This window comes from Nerophis ophidion, linkage group LG10 (genome assembly GCF_033978795.1).
Source record: "Nerophis ophidion isolate RoL-2023_Sa linkage group LG10, RoL_Noph_v1.0, whole genome shotgun sequence".
NCBI classification, from domain to species: Eukaryota; Metazoa; Chordata; class Actinopteri; order Syngnathiformes; family Syngnathidae; genus Nerophis; species Nerophis ophidion.
Window position 1 is genome coordinate 68,114,299 of NC_084620.1, and position 18,360 is coordinate 68,132,658.

The 18,360-nt window shown below is 38.4% G+C and overlaps 2 protein-coding genes across 3 annotated transcripts in view; one reads left to right on the forward strand and one right to left on the reverse strand.

Moving 5' to 3' along the window:
• Positions 1-232: 232 nt before the first annotated feature.
• On the reverse strand, positions 233-13,059 carry cdkn1d (cyclin-dependent kinase inhibitor 1D). 2 transcript variants are annotated; one of them, XM_061914530.1, is made up of 3 exons: positions 12,897-13,059; positions 5,749-6,188; positions 233-5,664 (listed from the first exon to the last, which is right to left on the reverse strand). In XM_061914530.1, exons 1-3 carry the CDS (start codon positions 12,905-12,907, stop codon positions 5,606-5,608), a joined length of 510 nt encoding a protein of 169 aa, XP_061770514.1. In that variant the 5' UTR covers positions 12,908-13,059; the 3' UTR covers positions 233-5,605. The 2 variants fall into 2 exon arrangements, with proteins under 2 accessions (XP_061770514.1, XP_061770515.1); XM_061914531.1 differs by lacking the exon at positions 12,897-13,059 and adding an exon at positions 12,506-12,818.
• Positions 6,148-18,360, forward strand: part of sapcd1 (suppressor APC domain containing 1) — a 43,230-nt gene continuing 31,017 nt past the window's right edge. Inside the window, exon 1 of the mRNA XM_061914529.1 lies at positions 6,148-6,211. Within this exon, the coding sequence (XP_061770513.1) occupies positions 6,163-6,211 (49 nt within the window). The 5' untranslated portion in view covers positions 6,148-6,162. The remainder of the gene's footprint in view (positions 6,212-18,360) is intronic.

Genomic DNA, 18,360 nt, shown 5'->3' on the forward strand with positions numbered 1-18,360 from the left:
AAGTGTATAGTTTTACCTATTAGGGTTAGTTTATCACTATATTTAAATTCCTGTATTCCTTTTATTTGTGCCAGGAAAGTGAATGTATAAATCTTTTAAAATTTTGTAAGCTTTAATGAGGTGTGTCGTGAAGTTTTTTTTCCTCACACAACTCAATGTGCAATGTTGTATTTCCAGCCACTAGGTGGTGATTCAGCTGCTTGCTTGTAAGAAATACCACAGGAGCCAGATGTCATTTATATCATTATCAATCAATAATATTTTATTATTTTCAACACACTTAATGAAATCACAGCAAACAGCCCGGCAATGAAAATCTCTTTATCATGTCCTATACACATATGATCCTGTTTTGTAAGGATATTCAACAACCATAGAGTTATTACAAACTGTATACAAGATTCATATCAAACATTCATGCATAATACAAAAAAAATACACTTAAGCAGCTTAAGATGCAATAGATAAGCAAAGCTGGCATGAAAATGACTTGATTCACATCTCAGATGTATATTTTTAGTTTTTTAAAGATTACCATAAAAAATAGTCCTCTTGTCAACAACGTTGAAGTAGTGCAAAGATAGAATTCTCAGACTATGACTAATAATAAAAGGGATCTTAAAATTACATCCCGACAAGCAAAAGACATAAACAAATCCAAATAATTTAATATAGACTTCTTTGTTGCTTTTAACAGAAAGGTTTTGTCACACCAACACAGAGAAGTAGACCAAACACATACAAATATTACATGTTTGCTGAAATATACCCTAATAGAACCGTGATGAAAATGAGATTCTTGCCGGGCCAAAGAGAGACTGGGCGGCAACACAATCCAAAACTACATATTGTTTGAGATGTTTTCTCTCGATGTTTAATGTTTGAGACAAAATTACATCCCCTCCCCCGCTTCAGGAAACAAAAGCAGAGAGGGGCCCCTCAAAGATAAGCGGGGCCCCACGCTGACTCTTTTACCTGAACCCATTGCGTTACTCTCCCAGTCTCTCTTTACACTTCCAATGCAAACAACCTGAGCTACAACAATTTTTATAGATTTTTTTTTTTTTTTTTTTTTTTTGATATTTTGTGTATTTTACTGAAATGATGAGGTAGAAGCAATGGATTAATTCAGATCAGGGATCACCAACCTTTTTGAAACCAAGAGCTACTTCTTGGGTACTGATTAATGCGAAGGGCTACCAGTTTGATACACACTAAAATAAATTGCCAAAAATAGCCAATTTGCTCAATTTACCTTTAATAAATAAATGTATATATATTAAAAAATGGGTGTTTTTGTCTGTCATTCCGTCGTACATTTTTTTCCCTTTTACGGAAGGTTTTTTGTAGAGAATAAATGATGAAAAAAACACTTAATTGAACGGTTTAAAAGAGGAGAAAACACGAAAAGAAATTAAAATTAAATTTTGAAACATCGTTTATCTTCAATTTCGACTCTTTCAAATTCAAAATGAAGAGACAAACTAGCTAAATTCAAATCTTTTTGAAAAAATAAAAAAAAAGAATTTATGGAACATCATTAGTAATTTTTCCTGATTAAGATTCATTTTAGAATTTTGATGACATATTCTAAATAGGTTAAAACCCAATCTGCTCTTTGTTAGAATACATAACAAATTGGACCAAGCTATATTTCTAACAAAGACAAATCGTTATTTCTTCTAGATTTTCCAGAACAAAAATTTTAAAAGAAATTCAAAAGACTTGGAAATAAGATTTAAATTTGATTCTACAGATTTTCTAGATTTGCCAGAATAATTTTTTTGAATTTTGATCATTATAAGTTTGAAGAAATATTTCACAAATATTCTTCGTCGAAAAAACAAGCTAAAATGAAGAACTAAATTAAAATGTGTTTATTATTCTTTACAATAATAAAGAAAAAATTACTTGAACATTGATTTAAATTGTCAGGAAAGAAGAGGAAGGAATTGAAAAGGTAAAAAGGTATATGCGTTTTAAAATAATTTTTAAGGTTATATTTTTTCTCTAAAATTGTCTTTCTGAAAGTTATAAGAAGCAAAGTAAAAAAAAAAAAATGAGTTTATTTAAACAAGTGAAGACCAAGTCTTTAAAATATTTTCTTGGATTTTCAAATTCCATTTGAGTTTTGTCTCTCTTAGAATTAAAAATGTCGAGCAAAGCGAGACCAGCCTGCTAGTAAATAAATACAATTTAAAAAAATAGAGGCAGCTCACTGGTAAGTGCTGCTATTTGAGCTATTTTTAGAACAGGCCAGCGGGCGACCCCGTTGGTGACCCTTGATCCAGATTATGGATTTTTAACCCATAAAACATTTTACACATGTAATTTGTAGCTAAAAAGTCACACTAAACCTAAAGAAAACATACATTTTAAAATCAAAATAGGTTCTTTTTTGCCCTGTCGGTCCAATAACTAAACACACACCACTTGGACAAAAGTATTGGGGAACACACCCGGTACTTTTGCACATATGGTGAGAAGAGTTTCCTTTTTGGTTCAAATGCCGTATTTGTTGGGCGATGACAGGCCTGCAACACTTTAGCGGCAACATTCCCTTCCTACGACCTGTGGGGGCTTCGTGTCACGTAAGGACAGAAAAATGATACATTATTATAAGCATAAAGCTAAAAGTAAAAAAAAAGAAAATATGTGTCTGCTCTGCTGCCAAAATACAATGAAATATGTTTTTAAAAAAATGATGTGAATGATGAGTGTAGTTGTGTTGTGAGGTTCAAAAGATATTTGCCAGTGGCAACGGTGGAGGGTCCATAAAACCATAATGGCTCTCAAACTGGGGGCGGGGTTTCTTCTAGTGTTAGTTTGTAGATTAAAATGTAGGAAACACGTTTTTTTTAATTATATCGAACTCATGGCAGGTACAAACCACAGACTAATCCCTTATGTATCGATGTTAATCATCTATTAAAAAAAGAAATCCTGTGAAATCATTAATTATAAATCAAATATTTTTATAAATAACTTGTTAACTACCCTCTAGACATGACATGACACCCTTTAGTCTTTAGTCACCTTTTACACTCTTTTAATCCAATATAGTAATGCTGAGCCAATCAGTGGCCACGATACTAAATGGCGTGCTCTGATTCAAAAATCTACCGTAGTATTGATGTAATTAAAAATGTTACGTTTGAACATGCCTAATTTAGTGCGAAAATGTTGTCGTTGGGCGAAAAAAAAAAGGTTTTCTATGCCACGTGGTGAAACCGCAATATTTAACATTAGAAATGTGATGTGGCGATGCAATTTTTGGAGGTTGCACAAAAAAAATCAATTCACATACGAACCGTGATTCCTATTCATCCCGATTCTAAATGTATTCATATTTTTTCAATCTATTTTCGATTTAAAATTATTTCTAAATACAAACATTTCTTTATTATTATAATTTTTTTTAACAATGTATTTTTTGAATACATTTTTAGGCCATATTCATGCAACCAGAAACTATTAAAAAATATATATATTTTAAAGTTTAACTAATTATTATACCAAATAACACATTACAAGAATCGTGTTGAATTTAGTACTGATTCTGAACCGAATCGTCTCGAATCATTAAGTGGGCCAAGTTTAACACCCCAACTGTGCATGCAGTTTTTCACATTTTTGTCTATTTTTATTATATATATATGTATATATATATATATATATGTATATTAGGGCTGCGAATCTTTGGGTGTCCCACGATTCGATTCAATATAGATTCTTGGTGTCACGATTCGATAATATATCGGGTTTTTTTTTTCGATTCGATTCTCGTTTCAAAAACGATATTTTTCCGATTCAAAACGATTCTGTGTTCATTCAATACTGAGGGTTTCAGCAGGATCTACCCCAGTCTGCTGACATGCAAGCAGAGTAGTAGATTTTTAAAAATAAAAAAGCTTTTATAATTGTAAAGGACAATGTTTTATCAACTGATTGCAATAATGTAAATTTGTTTTAACTATTAAACGAACCCAAAACATGAATTATTTTATCTTTGTGAAAACATTGGACACAGTGTGTTGTCAAGCTTATGAGATGCCATGCAAGTGTAAGCCACTGTCACACTATTGTTCTTTTTTATTATTTTTATAAATGTCTAATGATAATGTCAATGAAGGATTTTTAATCACTGCTATGCTGAAATTATAACTAATATTGATACTGTTGTTGATAATATTCATTTTTGTTTCACTACTTTTGGTTTGTTCTGTGTCGTGTTTGTGTCTCCTCTCAATTGCTCTGTTTATTGCAGTTCTGAGTGTTGCTGGGTCAGGTTTGGTTTTGGAATTGGATTGCATTGTTATGGTATTGCTGTGTAGTGGTTTGTTGGATTGATTTAAAAAAAAAAATCAATTTTTTATTTTTAATTGAGAATTTATTTAATTCAAATCTATTTTTTCCCACATCCCTAATATATATTTATATATATATAATATGTATGTATGTGTGGGAAAAATCACAGGACTACTTCATCTCTACAGAACTGTTTCATGAGGGTTTCCCTCAATCATCAGGAGATTTATATATATATATATATGTAGGAGCTTAAATGCTGTTTAAGTTAATTTACATTTTATGGAAGGTGCTTTATGTTTATTCAGCCAAAAGGGGACTATTTACTTTATTTGCATGATAAGAAAATTTATATATTGAAAGCTTAGAGTAATTATATAAAGCTCACTTTAGTTGTAATTATTACATTTGTCAAAATGATTTGATGACGTAACTGTTTTAAGTGCATATACAGGTATGGCGGAAGGATCTGTGTGGTAAAGTGGTTTTTGGAAGCAAGGTGTCATGGGTAATGGCAGTCAGGTGCGGTGGATTAGAGCCACACAGTTTTTTTGACCTCATTCATACTTTTTCTAACTCGTACTGCAACAAACTCTCTTGATTTTGTCATTCATTTGTTCCCGCATCGTGACTGTTTTATGTTTTGAATTATTATGATCACAAGTAAACCATACAAACCAAGAAGAACGTCTGGAGTTTTGTTTTGTTGTTGCCGCAGCAAGCGGAGTGAATGTGATAGTAGAGGAGCGTCAAGCTTAAGGCTACTTTAGGAATCTACAATATATATACTGTATATATATATATATATATAATATATGTGTCTTATTTTTGAGGACGGGCTAGCATTGTGAATACATAAATAGATAATAATCCTGGTTATCAGCACGATAGTGGCTGACTACGCTGACCCTCCACCGTTGACCCTTAACCTGGAGCTAATCGCTAGCATGCCGCCAAATTTGAACCCCGGGCGAGGTTTTGACCCCCTGTCTCATAGCACCGTCAGAGGCCAAGAATAGTTCGGACTTTCAGCATAACAAATAGGTGACGAGTGTGGTCACCGCCTTGACAAAAACTATCCACGGCGCGGGACTGTCAGAGTGCACACAATACAATTTCACAGTATAAAAAAACTGAAGAAAACAGTATGTACAATGTACATATATACATATATATACATATCATTTAGAACCGTGTGGTTGGACTAAAAATAAAACTGGTAGCTTTGTTGTGCTAATAAAGTTGTGTTGCCAGATGCTACATATGTACATGGATATGAAACATATCTGAGGTGCTCCTACTGCCGAGTCATGGCTTTGTAATGTAGAAGCTTCCTCTTCTTCACCTTGAAGAAATCTGCACAGAAGAAAGAAAAAGTAAGTTTTTTTTTCTCTTTTTCGTTAGTGTGTTAATTTTCTGACAAATGACAGATTTATTTACCCATGATGGTCAACTGTTTGCGTTTCCGCAACCTGCAGCGCTGCCTCATGGTCGCCTCCAGGTACTCGTCCCCGGATCCGGAAGAGCTGCTGGACTCTGCGGAGCTGTCGCCCGGCGACGCCGAGAAGCGCCTCTTCGCCGCCGCCGGCCTCACCGTGCAGCTGCGGTAAAATCTCGGCACATCCTGGCACTTAAGCTCCTCCCACTGCACGTCGGAGCCCGGCAACGGAACGTCGCTGCGGAAGTCGTAGTTCCACCGCTTGTTGGCCGCGTCCACGCCCAAGTGGAGGAGACGCTGGAAGTCCTGGCGCAGCTCCTGGTGGTCCACGGGGCCGAAGAGGTTCCTCCGCACCGGGCCCACCTTTAACGACAGGGCCTCGATGGCCCCTCGGCACGCCGTCTCCGAGTCCGTGGATGTTGACGTGTCCATCACCATGTCCCTGGGGAACACACGCAAGGAAAGGTGAGAGCTCTGCTGAGGTGTGATCCAGCTTTTTATTAGACCTGCTTGCGGTTTATTGCCACAGCGACACCACATGACACACCTGATTCTCCACCTGCTCTAGTGCCTGCAGGTCAAAGGTGAGCAGCAGGGGTCGGAGGTCGCACAGCCAGAGAGAAAAAACACATGGTACACTTGTGAGGAATGCACCCCGCGTTCCCCCGCTGCTACGTGACAAAAGTAATTAGCGCGCAGCTGTTGAGTTTGCACCACGAGCTCCGGCTTAACTATGAGCGTTTTGACATCCCATAATTTTACCATCTTGGAAGACGCCTTCTTGAGAGTTTGAGAAGACACTTTATTATGCAAGCGTGCACAATCCAAATACTCAAAACGGCACAATACTTGGTTATATGACTCGTGAAGCATTTGACAGCAGGACATCCCATAATTCCACTATCCTTAAAGACGCCATCTTTTGTGGGCTTGAGCAGACACATTATTAGGAACACATGCACGATCAAAATACCAGAAACAACACAATACTTACTGGGGGTTTTTTCTAATTTAATGACAGTCATGTAGCATTAGATAGCCCGACATCCCATAATTCTACAATCTTAGAAGACACCTCCTGATGTACGCTTGAGCAGACACTTTATTAGGTACACATGCACAATCAAAATACCAGAAACAACACACTACTTAATGTTTTTTTTTCCTAATTTTCAAATTTGATGACAGTCATGTAGCATTAGACAGCCCGACATCCCATAATTCTATAATCTTAGAAGACACCTTCTAATGTGGGCTTGAGCAGACACTTTATTAGGTACACATGCACAATCAAAATACCAGAAACAACACAATACTTAATGTTTTTTTCCTAATTTTATGACAGTCATGTAGCATTAGACAGCCCGACATCCCATAATTCTACAATCTTAGAAGACACCTTCTAATGTGGGCTTGAGCAGACACTTTATTAGGTACACATGCACAATCAAAATATCAGAAACAACACAATACTTACTGTTTTTTTTTCCTAATTTTCTAATTTAATGACAGTCATGTAGCATTAGACAGCCCGACATCCCATAATTCTACAATCTTAGAAGACACCTTCTAATGTGGGCTTGAGCAGACACTTTATTAGGTACACATGCACAATAAAAATACCAGAAAAAACACAATTCTTAATGTTTTTTTCTCTAATTTTCTAATTTTATGACAGTCATTTAGCATTAGACAGCCCGACATCCCATAATTCTACAATCTTAGACGACACCTTGTAATGTGGGCTCGAGCAGACACTTTATTAGGTACACATGCACAATCAAAACACCAGAAACAACACAATACTTAATGTTTTTTTTTCCTAATTTTCTAATTTTATGACGGTCATGTAGCATTAGACAGCCCGACATCCCATAATTCTACAATCTTAGAAGACACCTCCTAATGTGGGCTTGAGCAGACACTTAATTAGGTACACATGCACTTTATTAGGTACACATGCACAATCAAAATACCAGAAAAAACACAATACTTAATGGGTTTTTTCCTGATTTTCTAATTTTATGATGCTCATGTAGCATTAGACAGCCCGACATCCCATAATTCTACAATCTTAGAAGACACCTTCTAATGTGGGCTTGAGCAGACACTTTATTAGGCACACATGCACAATCAAAATACCAGAAACAACACAATACTTAGTTTTTTTTTCCTCTAATTTTCTAATTTTATGACACTCATGTAGCATTAGACAGCCCGACATCCCAGAATTCTACAATCTTAGAAGACACCTTCTAATGTGGGCTTGAGCAGACACTTTATTAGGTACACATGCACAATCAAAATACTGGAAACGACATACTTTGGGTTTTTTTGTAATTTTATGATGCTCATGTAGCATTAGACAGCCTGACATCCCATAATTCTACAATCTTAGAAGACACCTTCTAATGTGGGCTTGAGCAGACACTTTATTAGGTACACATGCACAATGGAAACACTGGAAACAACATAATACTTTGGGGTTTTTTGTAATTTTATGACACTCATGTAGCAATAGACAGCCCGACATCCCATAATTTTACTGTCTTAGATGACGCCTTCTTATGTGGGCTTGAGCAGACACTTTATTAGGTACACATGCACAATTGAAACACTGGAAACGACATAATACTTAGTTTTTTTTGTAATTTTATGATGCTCATGTAGCATTACACAGCCCGACATCCCATAATTGTACCATCTTAGAAGACGCCTTCTTATGTGGGCTTGAGCAGACACTTTATTAGGTACACATGCACAATTGAAATACCAGAAACAACACAATACTTAGGTTTTTTTTTTATGATTTTCTAATTTTATGACACTCATGTAGCATTAGACAGCCCGACATCCCATAATTCTACAATCTTAGAAGATGCCTTCTTATGTGGGCTTAAACAGACACCTTATTAGGTACACATGCACAACTTACTCATTTTATGACACATGTAGCGTCACACAGCCTGACATCCCATAATTGTACCATCTCAGAAGACTCATTTTTATGTGCGTAACAAACACTTTATTAGGTACACATGCAAAATTGAATCGATACACTACTTAATGTTTGACTTTAATGTCGCATTACACAACAGGACATCCCATAATTTTACCATCTTAGAATACGCCTTGTTATGACCCCAACAGCAGACACTTTATTAGGTACACATGCACACTCTGCAAAGGAATATCATTTTGTGTTTTTTAAAATATGATTCAATTTAATGCAATTCTGCATTTGATCATTTATTGAGGGTTGAGACTCTGCATTACTATCTTTGTTAAAGCAGAATATTTCCAAAACGTTGCTAGGTTCACCTAATAAAGTGGTGTTCATATGACGAATGATGTCCATTGGTAGACAAAAGACGGTGACTCCGCCATTGTGAGCTCACTAATTGCTTGCTGACACCGCGCATAATCCTAAATTAAATTTGCATCTAATCTAAATCAGCTCAGATTAATTGATGGGTTACCAAGGGAGCGGGGGGATGGGCTCATCAGATTATTAATGACTCCTGTGGTGATTTAATTAGGACTGTCTGTCTGACTGTGAGATAATTAACAATAAAAAAAAACCACACACTCCAACATCGCTGCTGCTTCCTTTAATCCAGGGATTCTCAAACTGTTCTAGGAATCTCTTGATTAAAGAATTCCTTTATTAAAGTAAGTTGTTTATTATATTCAAACACAGTGTTTCAATACGTTACAGTGGCCAAAAACCTCTGCCTTGTTTTCATGACTACTTGGGCCTACTACGCTACTGTATTTTATTGTTAGTCATTCTGGTGGAACTTTGAGACCCAAGTTTTTTCTGAGGTGGTACTTAGTAAAAAAAAAAAAAAAGTTTGAGAACCACTTATATAGGGGTGTCCAAAGTGCGGCCCGGGGGCCATTTAAAAAAAAAAAAAAAGTGGAATGAGGTGAAATCTAATGAGAAAAAGTGGCAATGTGCAGGCAGTTTTTTTCTTTTGTCTTTATTTTCTTTCTTTTCCATTACTCAAAAAAAAAAGGACCAAAAAATCTATGTTATAATGAATTATTACTTAAAAATTATCACTTTAAAATGTTTTATATGGAAAAAATATTGCATATGTTGTGTGGTTGCCATATAAAAACATCAAAGTTTTGACAAAAGAGCATAAAACAAACGAAATAATAGTTCAAACTTAAAATTGTCAGATATATCGGAAGTTGATCTTGAAATTTAAGTGTTAAAAGTTTAAAAAAAATAATAAAAATGCATCACTTTATGAGTGGGGAACCTTTTGGATCTCAAATATATTTAGTAGGATTTTATTTAACTTTTCACTGTGATTACTCAAAAATATTAAATAATTCAAATCAATGGTGTCCTGCATTATTGATCTTTGAGGGCTTTAATTGCTAAATAAAGGAACTCTCCTGAAGGAATCAATAAAGTAGTATCCATCTAAATACTTCATATTTCACTACTTTTACTATCGAGAGGAACCAGATGAGGTGGTTCGGGCATCTGGTCAGGATGCCACCCGAACGCCTCCCTAGGGAGGTGTTTAGGGCACGTCCAGCAGGTAGGAGGCCACAGGGAAGACCCAGGACACGTTGGGAAGACTATGTCTCCCGGCTGGCCTGGGAACACCTCGGGATCCCCCGGGAAGAGCTGGACCAAGTGGCTGGGGAAAGGGAAGTCTGGGTTTCCCTGCTTAGGCTGTTGCCCCTGTTACCCGACCTCGGATAAGCAGAAGAAGATGGATGGATGGTAACAACATTGAACTATTTATAAATGGTTGATTTCTATAGGCTAGTAAGGTAAAGTGTTGTACCTGACAAGTTTGGGCTACCTTGCTTCTGGAGCCTTCATCAGAGGTGTCACGTGATGTTAGCGTCACCTTGTCTGTGATGTGGTTATATGGATTGTACCATCAAGAGTTGTCAGGTACAACACTTGACCTACTAGCCTGTATAAATCAACCATTTATAAATACACGTCAGTAGGCTAAATGAACCTCTTCAACATAACATTTAACTATGTATAATGTAGCGGTTGGCTACGGGGTGTTAGCCAATGACGTTGGCTGGGGGGCGGGACTTCCAGGAGAGATAGGGAAGTGACGTTCTCGACAGGAAGTGAGAGTTCGAGACATGAGAGCTGTTGTGTGGTTGTATTACATCTTGTGCAATTAAGACAAGACAAACAAAGAAGTTTTATGAGCCTACATTCCTGGGATTATTACAATATATATTTATTAAAGGGAAGACCCAGGACACGTTGGGAAGACTATGTCTCCCGGCTGGCCTGGGAACACCTCGGGATCCCCCGGGAAGAGCTGGACCAAGTGGCTGGGGAAAGGGAAGTCTGGGTTTCCCTGCTTAGGCTGTTGCCCCTGTTACCCGACCTCGGATAAGCAGAAGAAGATGGATGGATGGTAACAACATTGAACTATTTATAAATGGTTGATTTCTATAGGCTAGTAAGGTAAAGTGTTGTACCTGACAAGTTTGGGCTACCTTGCTTCTGGAGCCTTCATCAGAGGTGTCACGTGATGTTAGCGTCACCTTGTCTGTGATGTGGTTATATGGATTGTACCATCAAGAGTTGTCAGGTACAACACTTGACCTACTAGCCTGTATAAATCAACCATTTATAAATACACGTCAGTAGGCTAAATGAACCTCTTCAACATAACATTTAACTATGTATAATGTAGCGGTTGGCTACGGGGTGTTAGCCAATGACGTTGGCTGGGGGGCGGGACTTCCAGGAGAGATAGGGAAGTGACGTTCTCGACAGGAAGTGAGAGTTCGAGACATGAGAGCTGTTGTGTGGTTGTATTACATCTTGTGCAATTAAGACAAGACAAACAAAGAAGTTTTATGAGCCTACATTCCTGGGATTATTACAATATATATTTATTAAAGGGAAGACCCAGGACACGTTGGGAAGACTATGTCTCCCGGCTGGCCTGGGAACGCCTCGGGATCCCCCGGGAAGAGCTGGACGAAGTGGCTGGGGAGAGGGAAGTCTGGGCTTCCCTGCTTAGGCTGCTGCCCCCGCGACCCGACCTCGGATAAGCGGAAGAAGATGGATGGATAGATACTATAAAAAAAAACAAAGTTGTCTTTGACAGAAAAGGCATAAAACCTTATTTTTTTTCTTTATATCAACCTCAAGTTGATATATAGATTTACTGTGAGTATTAAATTTAAAAAAATAATAATAATTTGACTTATTTTTAACATTTTAGTGACTGAGACCCTCTGAGGAAAAAGTTTGGACACCCTTGCACTGATCTAATCAAAACCAGACATAAAAAAGACAAGGTTTTTACACCAAAAAGTGTCAAAAAGGACGAAAATTGACACTTTTAAACAAATAGTGTGTGTCAGTACTTGTTAAATAGGTATTAAATTGAGTACTGCATTAGTGGGCTGCGGCAGAGAAAGTTGTTTGACAACTGAAATGTGCTGATGCTGCGCGGCACGTATTTTTTTAAACATTTTAACCATGTTTAAAAAGTGTTTATCAACCTCTATAAAACTGTTTTAATCAAAACAAGCATGACGAGAAGCGCGGTTTTGGTAGTGGAAGTTGATGACGTAATTGTTTGGCAAGAGGATGTAGGTTAATGAGATGCGACACAAAAAACAACCGCAAGTTGTCAAAGCTCTTAACGGCAAAATAGCATCCCGCTATTCCAAAAAAACCGAACCATTTGTACGTTTATGCTTGACAACGAATCGAAAAGTAGCTTAATTCTGGAAAAAACTTACCATACGCGTCAGAAAGTTGTCAAAATTCCGGACTTTGTTTTTGCAAGCACCGGCCGAGAGGAAAGAGATGCGTTCGTGACAGCCTCGGACAAAACAATGTCGCGTCGAACTGCGGAAGGTACAACTCGCGTAAGCGTGTTCCCGTCCTTTGCACTTGTTTGTTATAAACTTGAGGAGCGTATGGCGTGGTTTAATGCTTAGGGTCGTCCCACAAGCGACGTCAGTCACGTGGTTGCCATCAAACCAGTCATTGTATGGCTTGACGGTAGATAACGCTGAAAAGACCCTAATGCCCCTAAACGCAACCTGACTTCTGGGAAACAATTGTGCCGCACTTGTACAAAACACGCAAAAATATTTTTCAGTGGGTATAAAAAAAAAAGTTTCTTACCCAAATATCATGTTGAAATTGGTTTAGTGGGTCACTGCTCCAGTACGTGTTGCTCTCTTCCCTCTGCTGCATTGAGTGGAATGATTGCTGGGTGGAAAATAGGTCAAAAGAAAGTTGGCAGAGCGCGCCATTTCCCAGCTCCCTGAATGTGACACACATTCTCCTGTTGGCTTTGCATCAACTTTTTTTTCTTTTTTTTGTTTTCTGGCACCCAGCCCACATCCTCAAGTCACGTTGAACTGCAACGTGACTGCTCAGATGACCCACTACAGTACAGTATAGGCACATACTGTACTATGTAGGGCAGGGGTGCGTAACCTGGGTTACGATAGAACCCTAGGGCTGTGGTTCTCAACCTTTTTTCAGTGATGCACCCCCTATGGACTTTTTTTTTTAATTCAAGTACCCCCTAATCAGAGCAAAGTATTAAAGAAGTAAAATACAGCACTATGTCATCAGTTTCTGATGTATTAAATTGTATAACAGTGCAAAATATTGCTCATTTGTAGTGATCTTTCTTGAACTATTTGGAAAAAAGGTATGAAAATAACTAAAAACTTGTTGAAAACAAACAAGTGATTCAATTATAAATAAAGATTTCTACACATAGAAGTAATCATCAACTTAATAACTTGTAATAGAGATCCATCTGGATTCATGAAATTAATTCTAAACTTTCTTTCACAAAAAAATAAATCTTTAACATCAATATTTATGGAACATGTCCACAAAAAATGACTAAAAACAAGTGTTTCAATTATAAATAATAGAAGTAATCCATCCATTTTTTACCGTTTATTCCCTTTGGGGGCGCTGGTGCCTATCTCGGCTACAATCGGGCGGAAGTCGGAGTACACCCTGGACAAGTCGCCACACATAGAAGTAATCATCAACTTAAAGTGCCCTCTTTGGGATTGTAATAGGGATCCATCTGGATTCATGAACTTAATTCTAAACATTCCTTCACAAAAAAATAAATCTTTAACATCAATATTTATGGAACATGTCCACAAAAAATGACTAAAAACAAGTGTTTCAATTATAAATAATAGAAGTAATCCATCCATTTTTTACCGTTTATTCCCTTAGGGGTCGCGGGGGGCACTGGTGGCTATCTCAGCTACAATCGGGCGGAAGTCGGAGTACACCCTGGACAAGTCGCCACCCATAGAAGTAATCATCAACTTAAAGTGCCCCCTTTGGGGATTGTAATAAAGATCCATCTGGATTCATGAACTTAATTCTAAACATTCCTTCACAAAAAAATAAATCTTTAACATCAATATTTATGGAACATGTCCACAAAAAAATGACTAAAAACAAGTGATTCAATTATAAATAAAGATTTCTACACATAGAAGTAATCCATCCATCCATTTTCTACCGCTTTTTCCCTTTGGGGTCGCGGGGGGCGCTGGTGCCTATCTCGGCTACAATCGGGCGGAAGGCGGAGTACACCCTGGACAAGTCTCCACCCATAGAAGTAATCATCAACTTAAAGTGCCCTCTTTGGGGATTGTAATAGAGATCCATCTGGATTCATGAACTTAATTCTAAACATTCCTTCACAAAAAAATAAATCTTTAACATCAATATTTATGGAACATGTCCACAAAAAATGACTAAAAACAAGTGTTTCAATTATCAATAATAGAAGTAATCCATCCATCCATCCATTTTTTACCGTTTATTCCCTTTGGGGTCGCGGGGGGCACTGGTGCCTATCTCGGCTACAATCGGGCGGAAGGCGGAGTACACCCTGGACAAGTCGCAACCCATAGAGGTAATCATCAACTTAAAGTGCCCTCCTTGGGGATTGTAATAGAGATCCATCTGGATTCATGAACTTCATTCTAAATATCCATCCATCCATTTTCTACCGCTTATTGGGGAAAACATCCGCACCGGAACATAAAACGTAACAAATACCCCAAATCCCTTGCAGCACTAACTCTTCCGGAATCTACAATATACACCCCTGCAACCACCAACTCCCCCATATATATATTTTTTAAACATTAAAAAGTGGAATAAAACAGCAAATATAGGAAGAAAAAGTTGCAAAGTTGACTCTAATAACACAAAGCTGCCATGCAGTGTCATTGCTCATAAAATAATGAATCAATATCAATGTTGTTATGAATTGTTGACATATTCAAGGCTCCTATTACTTCACATCTAATATTACACTTTCAAATACTTTCTGTGGAAAAATATTGCATATTGTGTGTGTTTGCCATACACACACACACATAAACACACACACACACACACTTCAATTCCCCACCCCATCTCCCGAATTCGGATGTCTCAAGGTTGGCAATCATGGGTGAGTCGAGTGTGTCTTGACTGGCTCCGCCGAACCCCTGAGGCCGACTCACCGAAACCCTAGGGCAGTGGTTCTCAAATGGGGGCGCTGGTGCCTATCTCAGCTACAATCGGGCGGAAGGCGGGGTACACCCTGGACAAGTCGCCACCTCATCGCAGGGCCAACACAGATAGACAGACAACATTCACACACTAGGGACCATTTAGTGTTGCCAATCAACCTATCCCCAGGTGCATGTCTTTGGAGGTGGGAGGAAGCCGGAGTACCCGGAGGGAACCCACGCAGTCACGGGGAGAACATGCAAACTCCACACAGAAAGATCCCGAGTCCGGGATTGAACCCTGATTACTCAGGAGCTTCGTATTGTGAGGCAGACGCACTAACCCCTCTGCCACCGTGAAGCCCAATTCTAAACATTTCTTCACAAAAAATAAATCTTTTACATCCATATTTATGGAACATGTCCATAAAAAATCTAGCTGTCAACACTGAATATTGCATTGTTGCATTTCTTTTCACAGTTTATGAACTTACATTCATAACTTGTTGAAGTATTATTCAATAAATATATTTATGAAGGATTTTTGAATTGTTGTTTTTTTTAGAATATTTAAAAAAAATCTCACGCACCCCTTGGCATACCTTCAAGTACCCCCAGGGGTACGCGTACCCCCATTTGAGAACCACTGCCCTAGGGTTTCGGTGAGTCGGCCTCAGGGGTTCGGCGGAGCCAGTCAAGACACACCCGACTCATCCATACTTGCCAACCTTGAGACCTCCGAATTTCGGAGATGGGGTGGGGTTTGGTGGTTGCGGGGGTGTATATTGTAAATTCCGGAAGAGTTAGTGCTGCAAGGGATTATGGGTATTTGTTACCTTTTATGTTACGGTGCGGACGTTCTCCCCGAATGTGTTTTTCATTCTTGTTTGGTGTGGGCTCACAGTGTGGCGCATACTTGCAACAGTGTTAAAGTTGTTTATACGGCCACCCTCAGTGTGACCTGTATGGCTGTTGACCAAATTCCGGAAGAGTTAGTGCTGCAAGGGATTCTGGGTATTTTTTTACCTTTTATGTTACAGTGCGGATGTTCTCCCCAAATGTGTTTGTCATTCTTGTTTGGTGTGGGTTCACAGTGTGGCGCATATTTGCAACAGTGTTAAAGTTGTTTATACGGCCACCCTCAGTGTGACCTGTATGGCTGTTGACCTAATTCAGGAAGAGTTAGTGCTGCAAGGGTTTCTGGGTATTTGTTACCTTTTATGTTACGGTGCGGATGTTCTCCCCGAATGTGTTTGTCATTCTTGTTTGGTGTGGGTTCACAGTGTGGCGCATATTTGCAACAGTGTTAAAGTTGTTTATACGGCCACCCTCAGTGTGACCTGTATGGCTGTTGACCAAATTCCGGAAGAGTTAGTGCTGCAAGGGGTTCTGGGTATTTGTTACCTTTTATGTTACGGTGCGGACGTTCTCCCCAAATGTGTTTGTCATTCTTGTTTGGTGTGGGTTCACAGTGTGGCGCATATTTGCAACAGTGTTAAAGTTGTTTATACGGCCACCCTCAGTGTGACCTGTATGGCTGTTGACCAAGTATGCCTTGCATTCACTTATGTGTGTGTAAAAGCCACATAAATGATGTGAAGGTGCCAACACGCCGTTTGTATGGAGGAAAATCGGACGTGACGACAGGTCGTAGAGGACGCTAAAGGAGAATGGTTGCCCCGGGAGATTTTCGGGAGGGGCACTGGAATTTGGGATTCTCACGGAAAAATCGGGAGGGTAAATCGTGTAAATAAAAACTTCTCCATATCGGCATATCATGGATACGGCAACAGCAGAAGTCACACTGATTTGCAGGTGTGTGTAATTTGTTGTGAGTTCATGCATGGTTCATTTTGTACACCAGGAAAAAAAACATGGAACTTTGTCTTGAATTTGGAAAAAAATAAAACAATTCACAAAAGAAGGCTTTGGTGAATACGCGCATGAAACAGGTGGGGTTCAGAACCTCCAACAAGGTTAAGAACCACTGATGAAGGGTGTGTGTGTGTGTGTGTGCGTGCGTGCGTGTGCGTGTGTGTGCGTGCGTGTGTGTGCGTGTGTGTGCGTGTGTGTGTGCGTGTGCGTGTGTGTTTGCAGCAAAAAAAAGTGAGCTTTTTGACCTCAGCAAGTGACCCGCGTGTAATTGATGAAATCATACGGAAAATTTAATTAGATTACTTTAATCACCCCGATGCAACACATGGGACTTTATCGAGTATTTTCCTGGAACACACTTATTTTGGTGCATGTTGGCGAATTCAACCATAAAATAAATGTTTAAGAGGGAAAGGAAATCATCTTTGCAGCCACTGTATTTTTGTGTCATTTTGCCAACATTTGTGTAAACTTTAGGTCACGGGGGTCAAACTCAAGGCCCGGGGGCCAGATCTGGCCTGCCACGTCAATTTGTGTGGCCCCCAAAAGGGTGGAAAAATGTCTTAATAAAGTACCTTATGTTTTCTTGATGAATGTATTACAAAAATAAATGTACTTCGTGCAATTACATATATTTACGTCATTTCTAATAATAATAATATTAAATATTATATCATCATACATTTCAAAACAATGTTTTTGTTCAAATAAAGAGCCATCCATCCACCCATTTTCTACCGCTTGTCCCTTTTGGGGTCGCGGGGGGTGCTGGAGCCTAGCTCAGCTGCATTCGGGCGGAAGGCGGCGTACACCCTGGACAAGTCGCCATCTCATCACAGGGCCAGCACAGACAGACAGAGATGAAAACATATATGTAAAATTAGTTCAAAAGTAATATTCCCTGAGAAAGTTAAAATAAAACTACAAACCCCATTTCCCAGTTGGGAAATTGTGAAATTGTGTTAGATGTAAATACAAACAGAATACAATGATTTGCAAATCCTTTTCAACTCCTATTCAATTAAATGCACAACAAAGACAAGATATTTGATGTTTAAACTCATAAACTTTTTTTTTTTTTTTTGCAAATAATTAACTTAGAATTTAAGTAGTTGGGAAAGGGTATGTTCACCACTGTATTACATCACCTTTTCTTTTAACAACACTCAAACGTTTGGGAACTGAGGAAACTAGTTGTTGAAGCTTTGAAAGTGGAATTC